Here is a 14,586-nt window from a genome sequence, read left to right on the forward strand (position 1 = left end):
TCCATGAGTGTGGTGTTATTCCTTACACTTTCTTTTTTTAATTTATTTTTTATTGGTGTTCAATTTGCCCACATATAGAATAACACCCAGTGCTCATCCCATCAAGTGCCCCCCTCAGTGCCCGTCACCCAGTCACCCCCACCCCCTGCCCACCTCCCTTTCTACCACCCCTTGTTCGTTTCCCAGAGTTAGGAGTCTCACATGTTCTGTCTCCATTTCTGATATATTTCCCACTCATTTTTTCTCCTTTCCCCTTTATTCCCTTTCACTATTTTTTATATTCCCCAAATGAATGAGACCACAAAATGTTTGTCCTTCTCCGATTGACTTATTTCACTCAGCATAATACCCTCCAGTTCCATCCATGTCAAAGCAAATAGTGGGTATTTGTCATTTCTAATGGCTGAGTAATATTCCATTGTATGCATATACCACATCTTCTTTATCCATTCATCTTTCGATGGATACCGAGGCTCCTTCCACAATTTGGCTATTGTGGACATTGCTGCTATAAACATCAGGGTGCAGGTGTCCCGGCTATTCCTTACACTTTCATCATGAAATTTAAGGCAATATTATTTTTACTTAATTAGAAACTTTGTTCAGAATATTATCGTCATGTTTGAAATTTGATCTGTAAACAATAATTTTACATTTTTGTTGTAAAATGAATTCTGAAAATGCCAAAAGTCTACAAAGATTTAATAATTTTATTCTATAGATTACATTTTGCACTCTGGACTATCTAAGGATACATTCCATATCTTCAAATATTTTATTGTGAGCTTTTTATATAATGTAGCTTGGGTAGTTCTATCTCAATGTATGAGAATGCAAATTGAATCTATCTTTTACTAAATTCATTTTTCCTCCTAAGCATTGAGTTCATGTCCAGAATATGACACAAATACTAAATTCATTTTTCCTCCTAAGCATTGAGTTCATGTCCAGAATATGACACAAATTTAAGTGTTTGGTGGCAAAATTACAGATACTTTAGAAAAGTAATGCTCAATTTTAAACTATACTTTAAAAATACAATAAATTTTATAAAACTGAGACATTTATCACTTAAATAGCTATACTTCCTGGATGATTGGAAAAGATTTTTTTTTAATGTATGGACCACATCTGGATCTCTTACATAAAGCAATATTTTATTAATTAATTTTATTAATAGTATGTTCCCCTTATTTAATAGTCCTAATGTATTCCATATAAAACTGTGAAGTAAACAGTATTCATCTTTCTGTGAACAAAACAGTAAAATAATAATGGTAATAGCAAACATTTATTGGCCTATGTACTAAGCACCATGTAGAATATCCTATACATGATTATCTCATGTAATCTTCACAATATCCCTTGGAAGTAGGTACCATTTTTATGCTAATTGTATAAGAAAAAGAGGGAACATAGGTTCCTGGTGCTTACCAGCTTATAAGGCTGTGTTCTTATACTGACTGATCAGAAAGAGAAAGCAGAGTAAACACACCAAATACACCTCAGCCCAGGCCCTCTGCCTGGTCTGTATTATGAATGGGGAGGATACAGGTTAAAAAAAGAAACTGATATACCATGACCAAGACTGCCTGACCAAGGGCAATGGAGCCAAAATTTGAACCAGTTTGGACTGAAAACCACTGTATTATGTTGCCTCTCCGTGGATTACAGTTGTAGTAACATGACAAAATTTCAACGCCAGTTCCATTTTCAAATATTTTTGTACCATTGTCCTACGTACATACTTAAGGTTTTCATACAATATGTTCTGATTTGAGGGTTTAGAAAATATGATCAACATGGGTACTATGGAAAAAGGAGCCAGAAGATCTGATCTCATTCTCAACTGCCACTACCTTGAGTAGTTTGATACAAATCTCCAGGCCTTAGTTTCTTCATGAAAACCTCAGATGATACTCCTCAAGAGAAAAAAATCCTTTAAAAGATGCCCACAGTAATAACTCAATATTAGTGAGAGGAAAAGATTTGTAAGTAGAAGTGAATGAACATTACATATTTAATTAATTTTGGTGTTTTAAATCTTTTTATGGTTAGACTTTTATGGTTATAGACTTAAGTTTATAAACTTAGCAAATATCTAAGTGCCTTAAAAATGTCTCTGAAATAGATTATCAAATAGTTTTATATAAGAAATCTAAAAAGTCAAAATAATTTTTCCTAAATTGCATGTACATAATACTTCTTTTTTTCTTTTCTTTTTAGAAAGTTGGGCATAAAACAATGCCTAAACCTGCTTTTGATATGGTATCAGAACAGAACTATTGCTGAGAGTTTGATTTATAGAAACCATGGTTCGACTAACCTTGGATCTAATTGCCAAAAATAGCAATCTTAAATCCCGAAAAGAAGAAACCACTTCACGATACCTGAAGAAAATAACTCACATAAATTTTTCAGACAAAAATATAGATGCAATTGTAAGGATTCTGAAATTATTTCCTATTTTTAAATAATTAGCAATATTAAGTTTAAAAATTATTCTCAGAAAATACCTTCTTATTAACTATATTTTGATCAGTCAAATTGGAAAATACTTTTAAACTATATTTTGATTAGTATATTGTGTTTTCATTTTAATTTCCTGCTTTTGGTGTTAAAATTATGAAAATTAAGTCTCTATAAAATATACCATTGTGATTATTGAATACATGTGCGAAATATATATGTTCCCCTGAAGTATTCTCTAGTGTAGCAAACTAGATTTGAAAGCATATGTTGGAAAATAATTTCAAAGATAACACTTTTGTATAATTCCAGATCCTTGGAATATGAGGGTTTTTAAAATAAGATAGTAAGAATTAACTATAGGAATACCATATTTCAAAACTTTAACAGTGAAATCTTTTTCACTCATAATTTAACTGATTATATATATGTAGGTCATTTATACAAGACAAGATTATGTTTAGTTAGATATACTCTGACACTATATTTTCTCTGTGTTAAGCAAATTCTTGGCTTTAATTTGGGAAACTTAATTTAAAAGGAGCAATATCCCTTTTAGGCTATTTGTATTAGTGTCCTTTGTCTATAATAAAATGCTAAAGACTATAAATGCAAGAAATTTCCTCAGAAACACAAGGTACATGAGGGCAGAGATGATGTCTGTTTTGTTCACATCACTCTAAATCCCCCATCCAACACAACACCTAACCCATGTTAAGTGCTTAATAAATGTTTATCAAAATGAATTAAAGAAATACCAAAGTCCGTGGCACAGTTGTCCATTAAGACTTTTTTTTTCAGAGACTCTACCAAATTCCTATTCTGTATTTCTTTACAGTTTCTTAGTGATCCTTCTCCCCATTAATCCAATTGCCCAGGAAACTATTTCATCATACCATTACAGACTTGCCCTCTACAGAGAGCCTCCATTTAATGTTCTTTTGTCTCCTAACAATCAGTGCTCCTTCGGTGTAGATGATCTTTTTTAGGCAGAAAGCAAACTAGTTAAAGTATAGTTAGCCCTAGAAAAATATGGGGGTTAGGGACACCAACACCCCCACACTCCCCAACGTCCTACCACCCAACACAATTGGCCAGAAGTCTTGATAATATAAAGTCAACACATAAATTGTACTATATAATATATTATATACTATATTATTATAATCAAGTAAGCTAAAGAAAAGAAAGTGTTATTAAGAAAATCATAAGGAGGAACACCTGGGTGGCTCAGTGATTGATGTCTGCCTTTGGCTTAGGTTGTGATCCTGGGGTCTTGGGATCAAGTCCTGCAGGGAGCCTGATTCTCCCTCTGCCTATGTCTCTGCCTCTCTCTGTGTCTCTCATGAATGAATAAATAAGATCTTTAAAAAAATCATAAGGAAAATACATTACAATACTGTACAGTATTTATCAAAAAATAATTCATGTATAAGTAGACCATGCAGTTCAAATCCATGTTGTTCAAGGGCCAACTATAATTCATACAAAGGGGATGCTTGGGTGGTTCCGTTGGTTAAGTGTCCCACTCTAGTTTCAGCTCAGGTCGTCATCTCATGGGTCATGAGATTAGGTCCTATGTCATCAGGCTCCACACTGGGCATGAAGCCTGCTTGGGATTCTCTCTCCCTCTCCTTCTGTTTCTCCCCTTACCCTATCACACATACCTGTACTCTCTAAAAAAAAATTCACACTAAGATAAGAATAGCCTGTAAACTTAAAATTCCCAAGATGTGGTTATATTTTTAAAAATCTTGTTAATAAAAACTAAGATAGTTTTTAAGATTTTATTTTTTTAAAGTAATATCTATGCCCAATGTAGGGCTTGAACTTACAACCCCAAGACCAAGAATTTCATGCTCTACCAACTGCACCAGCCAGGCACCCCAAACTGAGATATTTTTGAGCATAACTTCACTTTACCTCTTGCCTACTTAACTCTAGGCTGACTCTACCACCACATAGGAAATGGCAAACTTTAAAAAATACCTTTAATTATTTTCTTATCTCAAGAGTAACTAATGTGCATTTTTATGAAATATATATATAAAAAGAAACTGACTTATAATCCTATCATGCAGAGTGATAATGTGTATTATCACTATTAATGTGTAGATGATGTCCTTTCAATCTTTTTTCTAGGCATGTATTCATATAATTTTTCAATAGTGGGTCATATTGAATGTACTGTTTTCATTTTGAGGTCTAAAGAAACTAAAGGATAAACAGTTCAACAGTATTCCTTTAACAGCATTATCATAGTTTATTAATCTATTGCCCTTGATTATCTATATAATAGCTTCCCATTTTCAGTATTAGAAACAATAGTTTACTTCTAATCCTACAGAAAGATTAAGACCTGATTTATAGGAGTGCCTGAGTGGCTCAGTCAGTTAAGCATCTGCCTTAGGCTAACATCATGATCCCAGGGTCCTGGGATTGGCCCAAGTTGTTGGAGAGCACTTTGGGGTGGGGAGTCTGCTGCTCTCTCTCCGTCTACCCTTCCCTTCCTCCCCTCTCACCCAACCCTGGCTCCTTCTCTCACTCTCTCTCAAATAAATAAAATCTTAAAAAAAAAAAAAAAAAAAAAAAAAAAAAGACCTGATTTATAATGTTGAAGCAATAATTTGTTAAATGCTTCAACTTCTAGAGGAATCTAATTGCTTCCAAGGAAAACTGCTTGTGCTAGGAAAATCTTAACAAATACAATTTTATTGGTATAGTTACAGAATACTAAAACCTAGAACTGTTTTTATAATCATTCTAGTCTTCTTTTGACTGTGCTAAGAACAGAGAAATATTGTTCCTTTTATATTAAACTTAAGGAAATTTGCAGAATGATTAAGAGAAAAACTTTCTTAAAAATAAACTTCTGGGATGCCTGGGTGGCTCAGCGGTTGGGCGCTGCCCTTGGCTTGGGGCATGATCCTGGGGTCTAGGATGGAGTCCCCGCATCGGCTCCCTATGGGGAGCCTGCTTCTCCCTCTGTGTCTCTGCCTCTCTCTCTCTCTCTCTGTCTCTCATGAATAAATAAATCTTTAAAAATAATAATAAAAAAATAAAATAAATTTCTAAGTCTTCAGGAGAAATCAGGTATGACCTGTTTTTGTTTTCCTTTTAGGAAGACCTCTCTCCTTGCAAAAATCTTACTGTTTTATATTTGTATGATAACCGTATCAGTCAATTGACTAACTTGAATTATGCTACAAATCTGACCCACCTGTACCTACAAAACAACTGTATTTCATGCATAGAGAACCTCATGTCATTAAAGAAACTGGAAAAACTGTAAGTGCTTTTGTTTTTAAGTATCATAATTGTCATCATTACAGGAATATTTTTGCGTGTGGGCCTTTCCATTATCTGCAGCTTTATGGAACAGGCCTCAATTTTTATTCTTATAGCATTAGTACAAAATAAACTGTTACCCATGTAATACTTGGCGATTTGTTTCATTAAGCATGATATACTTTTCTTTAGCAGGAGGGTGAGTTGTCTTAATCACTTATAAGAATACCTAAAGTATTTAAAAACTCAACTGGTGAAAAAAGGTTTCCATGGAAACCAGATGAGTTCTCCTTTCAGAATTACACATCTCAAAGGGGCAGGATCCTAGAGTCGATAATGTTACTTTAGATTTGATTGTAAAAAGGCATTTACTGCCTATAATGATTTTAACTCAAAAATCAAGTCTGGTATATTCAGTTTTCCCAGATTGGAAGAATTAAGAGTGCTTCTCAAAAAGTGAGCCAAGAACCTCAGAATGGGAATAGAGTGGGATAGAAAATGCTTATTAAAAATGCAGACTGCTGGGGATCCCTGGGTGGCTCAGCGGTTTGGCGCCTGCCTTTGGCCCGGATCGAGTCCCGGATCGAGTCCCGGATCGAGTCCCGCGTCGGGCTCCCGGCATGGAGCCTGCTTCTCCCTCCTCCTGTGTGTCTGCCTCTTTCTCTCTGTGTGTGTGTCTATCATAAGTAAAAATAAATAAATCTTTAAAAAAATAAAATATAAAAATGCAGACTGCTGGGCTCTAACCTAGGTAGCCCCAAAACTTACCATATTTAAAATCAACTTCCTAATCTTACCCACTCGCAAATCTGTCTCTCCTTGCATTTTTAAACCCACCACCTGGGGGGCACCTGGGTAGCTCAGTCAGTTAAGTATCTGCCTTCAGTTTATGTGATGATTTCAGGGTCCTGGGTTTGAGCCCCATGTTGGGCTCTACGCTCAGTGGGGAGTCTGCTTCTCCCTCTCTCTTTGCCCCTCTTGCCCTCACTTGTGCTCTCTCAAATAAACAAAATCTTTAAAAAAAAAAAAAAACAAAAACCTACTACCCAGATAATTCTTCATCCTAACATATAAAAGGAGTATTGGTAGATCATTTAATAAAAACTATTCCAATTCTCTCACTTTAAAAAAAATAAACATATTTCTTAGACTAAATTGAGAGAATCATATAAATAAACTTCTCATTGATTCATTACAGTGAGAAGATTCTGCGTATTTCCACATATATAATTTTCACTTGGCTCAGTGATTGTTATGTTTTTATCATGTTTACAGACCATGATGTTCTCAGAATGTCTATTTAAAATTGCTTTATATTTTGTAGGTATCTGGGAGGCAATTACATTGCTGTTATAGAAGGTTTGGAAGGAGTAGAAGGATTAAGAGAGCTTCATGTTGAGAGTCAGAGGCTTCCCCTTGGAGAAAAGCTTCTGTTTGATCCAAGAACTCTTCATTCTCTGGCAGTAAGGTCACATTTGAGTATTCTGACAAAGAATATAGTGATTAATAGTTTAGTGGAGCAAGAAGGTAGCAAAAGTATATTTGAACATTATACATACCCTGTATGTTTATATGGCCAGGTGAGAATTTATTTGAGGATTGAAACTAGGGATGCCTGGGTGGCTCAGTGGTTGGGCGCCTGCCTTCTGCTCCGGTTGTGATCCTGGGATCAGGGATCGAGTTCCGCATCAGGCTCCCTGCGAGAAGCCTGCTTCTCCCTCTGCCTATGTCTCTGCCTCTCTCTCTTAGTCTGTGTCTCTCATGAATAAATAAATAAATATTTTTTTAAAAAACTAATTTTTCTCACATAATTTCACAGAGACTCAGCAGCTATAAAGTGGGAATAATAATGCCTGCCTCCAGGGTATCAAAAGGATCAAAAGAAGGATGTGAAAAGGTTATGTCCTTATTAAGTTCTAATCCAGATGTCAATACATTCATAATTTCCACCTTGGTGATTATCATGATTCGAAATTTAAAATTTTAGGAAAAAGCCTAAGGAAAAAATAATGCACAATAATTTGGCAAATTTTAAACAATCTAGAGAACCATGATGGTGATAAATTGTTTTCTCGCTGGATTCTGATTTGGTAGTACGTTGCACTATATATGGTCTGCCTCATCAGAAGCAGCAGCTATGTGACCTGACACCCATATACACTGTGGAGGTGTCACAATTAGTTGAGAAGCCAGAGGGCGCAATGGAAGCTTTTACTAATTCTCAAAATGGGATTTGTTAGGAAATTGCTACCTTCAATTCTGGGGCAAGAGATGTAAAGGGAACATGGTTGTTGTGTTTATAGATTTTTTTTTTTTAGATTGATTGATTGATTGATTTATGATGGACCTAGAGAGAGAGAGAGAGAGAGAGAGAGGCAGACACAGGAGGAGGGAGAAGCAGGTTCCATGCCGGGGGCCCGACGCAGGACTTGATCCCGGGACTCCAGGATCACACCCTGGGCCAAAGGCAGGCGCTAAACCGCTGAGCCACCCAGGGATCCCCATGTATTTATAGATTTCATTGGCTTTATTTTAGAGGGCCCAGAAACAGAGGGCAATATAAGGTTTGTGAACCAAATTTATAAAAATTGAAAAATAGTGCTTTAAATTGGAAAAGAAAGAAGTGATCTGGGATACCTGGGTGGCTCAGTGGTTTAGCATCTGACTTTGGCTCAGGGTGTGATCCCAGAGTGTCGGGATCAAGTCCCACTTTGGGCCTCCTGCATGGAGTCAGCTTCTCCCTCTGCCTGTGTCTGTGCTTCTCTCTGTGTCTCTCATGAATAAATAAGTAAAATATTTTTTAAAAAGAAAGAAGTGATCTGATTTCTATCCAACCCTCTCCCTATCCTCCCTATAGAATCAACTGTGTCTCAGCTCAACTCAACTGACCCAAAAAGATTGATTCCTCTTTTATTACAAATAAAGTAGTTATTTGTAGTTTTATTACAAATGCCAGAAAAAAACATTTTTGTTTGCTTAATTTTCGCACGTATTCAAGCAGATTCCAAAATTCTAAATACAAGGCATAATTTTTTAAGTTGTATTTACAGTCTTAAAAAGTATCAGGAAGTATTTTCTCTAAAGGTTGGCTATATGAATGCTTTGGTGGGTAGACTCAATCTTGGTAGAGATCACTGGGCCATAGATTTTAAGATGACTTCAGTTTAGTGCTGCTCTATGTGTATTTGTGTTCTAATAGCTGATGTTGATACTTCTGCTAATTATTATTTTAAGTGTCTTCTGAACATATGGGTTATCAAGAGAAAACTATATAGAGAGATAAAGATAAAAATTAAACCATATAATCTTTTATTCTTAGTCATGTTTCTTATTTAGGAAAACAGACAAAAACAATTTCTTCCTATTAAGTAAAATCTTAGTGATATTTAACACAAAATGATAATTTGCTTAAACTAAAATAAGCATTTTTCTACACTGTGTTATCATTTGTTGGGGCATTTTTTTCTTTCTTTGCTTCTTGAGTCCCGGCTTCTTTTTCTATTAATTTCTTTTATATTCTGGAAGAGGAAAATCAGACTTATGAAGGAACTTTAGACAAAAATAATAAGTCACGTCACAATTACTAAAGTCCTAAAAGTCATGTCTGAAAAAAGTATGGTATGGAAACAAAATCTCCATGGTTTTTAATTTTCTTGCCTAAAGAGCAAAACAGTCTGAACTGATAAATCTTAAACTTTTCACAGATTAAGATTTCTGATTCCTATATTTAGCATTTAATTTACTAATGCTAATTTATCTTTCTTACAGAAATCCCTCTCTATATTGAATATCAGCAATAATAATATTGATGACATAAGAGACCTAGAAATACTAGAGAATCTTAATCAGCTCATAGCAGTTGACAACCAACTTCTGCATGTAAAGGTAGTGTAAAGAAAAATTAATTTTAAATTATTTCTAAGAAATTGTGATTAAAAAGTATGTTTTTCTAAATATTTATAAAATTTATCACTTTAAAACTATTCTGAAAAAAAATAAAAAAAAATAAAAACTATTCTGGATTTACTCTAAAACAAGCATGTGAATCTCTACTTCTTAATGTATTTATTTGCTTAATTCTGCCCTGTTACCTGGTTTTCTCTTCCATACCTCAATGCCTCTACACCTCCCCAACAGAAAGAAGTTTCTCTGAGAAGGAAATAATGTACTTTTCCTCTCTGTATTATTTTTCCATCAAATGTTTCCCTCTAAATCTAGATTTCTTACCACTTAACTCTGATCTCCCAATGAATGAATTTCTAGTAATTGATTAGACCTGAACTCTCTCCTGATTGCTCCTCTTTGGGGAAGTACCTGGATCTTGAATTTATTCTAATTTGCACTAGCTATATTCATATCATGTTATGTCATATTATACCATATTCATTAAATTATTTACTCATTCAAATATGTACTGAGCACCTACATGTCTATCAGACACTGTACTATTTTGTGTGGATGGAGGAAGAAAGACAGTCCTGGGGCTCAAAAAACACATAGTCAACAAGTAACAGGATTACAATGTGATTCTGTTTTCATAAGTATTGGAATAGCACTAACTCAGCCTGGGGCTAAGGAAGGCTTCCTGGAAACAGTCATCTGTAAGCTGAGCCACTGCCATGACCTCACAGTTTCTGGTGTAGCAATGGGGTAGGCTATGGTATAATTTCTTTACATGGAGCCACAGGAGCAATGAAGGGCTTCTTTCCTCCATAAACAGAACTCTTGTTTCCAAACTACTCCTAGAGAGCTATCCAATGATCTTTAAAAAGTTTCCCCTGACTTGTTTCCAAATTCAGAACTATTACCTAGCTAGTCCTGTAACTACTATAAGCAGTAGATAATTGCAAAAATATTAAATGTATTATATTACAAATGAATTCCTCAAAATACCCAAAATGCCACTCACAGATGTTTAAAATAAAAAGATGAATAAGGAAGCATGGCTCAATTAATTGTTGCAACTTAGATTATGAAGGATGTAAGAAGTTCATGGGATAAATTCAGCATTCAAAAATGTTTTAAGTTTTGGACTGCTCTTCTAGATTTTTTTCCCTGCTGGACATTTTGTATTCATCAGAATTATTTAATTCTTATATGATTTTGTTGTATTTGTATCAGATATGATTTTGTGATATATCAACAGCCTTATATGAGATCCACTGTACATGTATATGATTCTAATCAAAGTGACAGAGCCTGGAGTCTAGGTTTTGGTTAAGTAGAGAAGACCTGGGTTGTGTATAACATTCTCTGTTCAAGGGATGACCGGGTTATTCAGTGGTTGAGCATCTGCCTTCGGCTCAGGGTGTGATCCTGCGATCCCAGGATCATGTCCCACTTTGGGCTCCCTGTCTGGAGCCTGCTTCTTCCTCTGCCTGTTTCTCTGCCTCTCTGTCTCTCTGTGTCCCTCATGAATAAATAAATGAAATCTTTTTTAAAATTCCTTATTCAACACATGGAAAATGAGGACAGAGCAGCCAAGCACAAAAGCTCACTTTTCCTGGAGAGAGAAAGGTGGAAAATTCTAGTCTCCCCAGTTGGCATCAATCTTAAATGCAGTGTATGTATTTTTTAAAAATGTTTTTGTAAGCCAGGTTCTACACACAATGCTTGGTAATGAGTGGTGAATATGTCTTAAAAGATCTGATTGTTAATTTTAATAACTACCAAGATTCATTTCAGTTATTGTCAGTACTCTTAAACCTTATTTGACTATGCATTTAAGATTTTATTTATTTATTGAGAGAGAGAGAGTGAGCACAGGTGAGTGGGAAGAGGGGTAGAGGGAGAGAGAGAGAAGCTCAAGCAAACACAGCACTGAGCCAATGTGGAACTCAATTTCACAACCATGAGAACATGAGCCGAGCTGAAATCAAGAGCTAGACACCTAACCAACTGAGCCACCCAAGTGCCCCTCTATTATGCTTTTAACTCTGAACAGAAAATGCAAGTTTGATAACAGGACAAATATACTAGCCTCCAAATTATCCCAAAGGAAGTTTTCCTGAATAACATTAAGATCAAGCTATTTCACCTATAGTGATTATTCTTAGTCTATGTTAATAATGCATAACAAGGAGTAAATGTGTGACCAGAATAAATACTTTCATTGATGGTGATTGTTCAGTCCAATGATACAAGTTTAAATAACCAAACCCTTATTTTTTAAGACTTAACATTACCATTTCTGGGTAGTTTTTCCTAAACACATCCCCATAAAACTAATCTATTAAAAATATGATATTATATGTGCCAGGCTCTGTTCTAGGCCTTCAGAAAACATGTTCTAGGCACTGAGGATACCATGAAAGACAGGGTCTCTCTATCTTCTAGGAGCTTACATTCAAATGAGACAGGGGAGGGAACAACAGAAAATAAATAAGCAGAGAAGACTGAGAAGTGGGCTATGAAGATATTAAATAGGATAACATAATGGAAAAGAGATTAGTAGATATTTTATTTTATTAAAGATTTTATTTATTCATGAGAGACACACAGAGAGAGAGAGAGAGAGAGAGAGAGAGAGGCAGAGACACAGGCAGAGGGAGAAGCAAGCTCCATGCAGGGATCCTGATGTGGGACTCGATCCCAAGTCTCCAGGATCAGGCCCTCGGCTGAAGGCAGACGCTAAATCGCTGAGCCACCCAGGCTGCCCATTAGTAGATATTTTAAATCAGTTTATCAAAAAAGGCCTCTGAGGAAATGACATCTATGCTGAGATCTGAAGAATGATAAAGAACAAATTTGTGCAAAGAGCTAAGGAAAGAACATGCCAAATACAGGGAACAGCAAATGTAACGATTCTGAGTATCCTAGGAACAAAAAAGAGGCCAGTTTACTGTGATGGGGACCCTAGTGCCTAGTTTAGTCTCTAACACATTGTAAGTTCTCAGTAAATAATTGTTGAATGAATGAATAAGCAACAGTTAAACATGAGATTATGCCAGGTCATAAAGATCTTTTAGGCCATAGTTATGAGTTTGACTTTATTCTAAGTGCAATAGAAAGTCAATGAAAGGATTATATATATATAATATATATATTAAATATATATATATATTTAAGATTTTATTTATTCATGAGAGACATAGAGAGAGGCAGAGACACAGGCAGAGGGAGAAGCAGGCTCCCTGCAGGGAGCCCAGTGTGGGACAGATCATGACCTGAGCCAAAGGCAGACCTCAACCACTGAGCCTGAAATACCCGGCATCTTGAAAGAATTATATTTTTACAAGATTTCACGGGATGCCTAGGTGGCTCAGTGGTTGAGCATCTGCCTTTGGCTCAGGACATAATCCCGGGGTCCCAGGATCGAGTCCTGCATCAGGCTCCTTGCAGCGAGCCTGCTTCTACTCCCTCTGCCCATGTCTCTGCCTCTCTGTGTGTGTGTGTGTGTGTGTCTCTAATGAATAAATAACATTTATTTAAAAAAAAAAGATTTCTCTATTGGCTATGTGAAGAATGGGTTGCAAGAATTACAGCAAAGAGCTCACTTGGAAAGACTACTGCAGAGGTTAAGAAAAAATGCTTCCTTGGAGATGAAAAGGAGTGGGTAGATGGAGGTATATTTTTTTATTGAACCTATGGAGCTTGATTAATAGGACGCACATGAATAAAGGAAAGTGAAGAATAAACGATGAATCCTTGTTTTTTTGTGTGAAGAACTGTGGTAGCCTTTACATGTTGGGAAATACAAGGGAAGGAATAAAAGAATTCCTTCTATTGAAATGCCTACTGGACACTGAAATTGACATATCAAGTAGGCATTTGGAGTTCAAGGGCAAGGATAGGAAACTTTAAGAGTCAACAGTATTAACAGGATATTTAAACCCATGGGACTTGGTGAAAGACAGTAAGGACAGAGAATAGACAAGGCCAGAAACACTCCAATATTTAGAGATTATTTAGATGAGAAGGCACCAGGAGAAGTCAATGTGTAGAAGAAGACAAGAGAAAAAGAAGCTTCAAGAAAGAGAGAATGTCTACTTGCATTTGATGCTGTTGAGTGGTAGACATGAGGGCAAATAATACATAAACAGAAATCCACTAAATTTGGCAATAGTGAGATTATACCTGGTCAAGTATTGTGTTTTTTGCATATTTCAGAAATGGAGTGCTTTAACAAGGCTTTGCACTTTTTCCTGTGACCAAAGCCACATGAACCTCTTAGAAATTTCTTTCCATTTTACAGCTTGAGAAACTTCAGGCTTTTCATGAAATATTTCTCCATACTTAAAATTTCAATATGTAAACTTAATGATAAGAAAAAATTAAAAGACTACTTGGATAGAATATCTTAAAAATAAAGTTAACAGGGACAGGTTTAATTTATGAAGAAGTTGAACCATACAGACTGTGGTTCAAAAATCACAGTAGAGGGATCCCTGGGTGGCGCAGTGGTTTGGCGCCTGCCTTTGGCCCAGGGCGCGATCCTGGAGATGCGGGATCGAATCCCACGTCGGGCTTCCGGTGCATGGAGCCTGCTTCTCCCTCTGCCTGTGTCTCTGCCTCTCTCTCTCTCACTGTGTGCCTATCATAAATAAATTAAAAAATTAAAAAATAAAAAATAAAAAAAATAAAAAAAATAAAACAAAAAAAAAAACAAAAATCACAGTAGAAGGTAATGCTGAAAATGGATATTTAAACTGAAAGTATACTGAAATGTTAGAGGGTATATGCTTTCTTCCCTCTTATGCATACAAACCAGGCTTTACTCCCCAAACTCCTTCCTACATGGCTTAAAAATCCTGAGCAAGAGATTGGAGGATTCCTCTCGAAATCGACCAGCCCAAAAGAAAACATTTCCCAATTCTGACATGTAAAAGT

The 14,586-nt window shown here is 35.8% G+C and overlaps 1 protein-coding gene, 1 long non-coding RNA gene and 1 other non-coding gene across 8 annotated transcripts in view; 2 read left to right on the forward strand and 1 right to left on the reverse strand.

The window, feature by feature from the left end:
- PPP1R42 (protein phosphatase 1 regulatory subunit 42) overlaps window positions 1-14,586 on the forward strand; it is a 65,584-nt gene that overhangs the window by 4,046 nt on the left and 46,952 nt on the right. For 4 of the 6 annotated variants that reach the window (XR_012020098.1, XR_012020099.1, XR_012020100.1 and 1 more), the window contains exons 2-4: window positions 5,591-5,757; window positions 7,082-7,220; window positions 9,526-9,642. Coding sequence is in view for 3 of the 6 variants with exons in the window: in XM_072804405.1 (XP_072660506.1) it covers window positions 5,591-5,757; window positions 7,082-7,220; window positions 9,526-9,642 (423 nt within the window). In the remaining 3 variants the exon portion in view is untranslated. Of the gene's footprint in view, window positions 1-2,226; window positions 2,442-5,590; window positions 5,758-7,081; window positions 7,221-9,525; window positions 9,643-14,586 lie in introns of all 6 variants that reach the window. The other 2 variants (XM_072804406.1, XM_072804407.1) reach the window with 1 other exon arrangement.
- On the forward strand, window positions 1,418-1,554 carry LOC140620478 (small nucleolar RNA SNORA51). Its single transcript, XR_012020260.1, has one exon. It is a non-coding gene; the product is annotated as a small nucleolar RNA SNORA51 (small nucleolar RNA).
- LOC140620319 (uncharacterized) overlaps window positions 6,976-14,586 on the reverse strand; it is a 47,143-nt gene continuing 39,532 nt past the window's right edge. The window contains exon 4 of the long non-coding RNA XR_012020103.1: window positions 6,976-7,241. This is a non-coding gene — a long non-coding RNA (uncharacterized lncRNA). The remainder of the gene's footprint in view (window positions 7,242-14,586) is intronic.

Source organism: Canis lupus, chromosome 28 (genome assembly GCF_048164855.1).
Source record: "Canis lupus baileyi chromosome 28, mCanLup2.hap1, whole genome shotgun sequence".
Classification (NCBI taxonomy): Eukaryota; Metazoa; Chordata; class Mammalia; order Carnivora; family Canidae; genus Canis; species Canis lupus.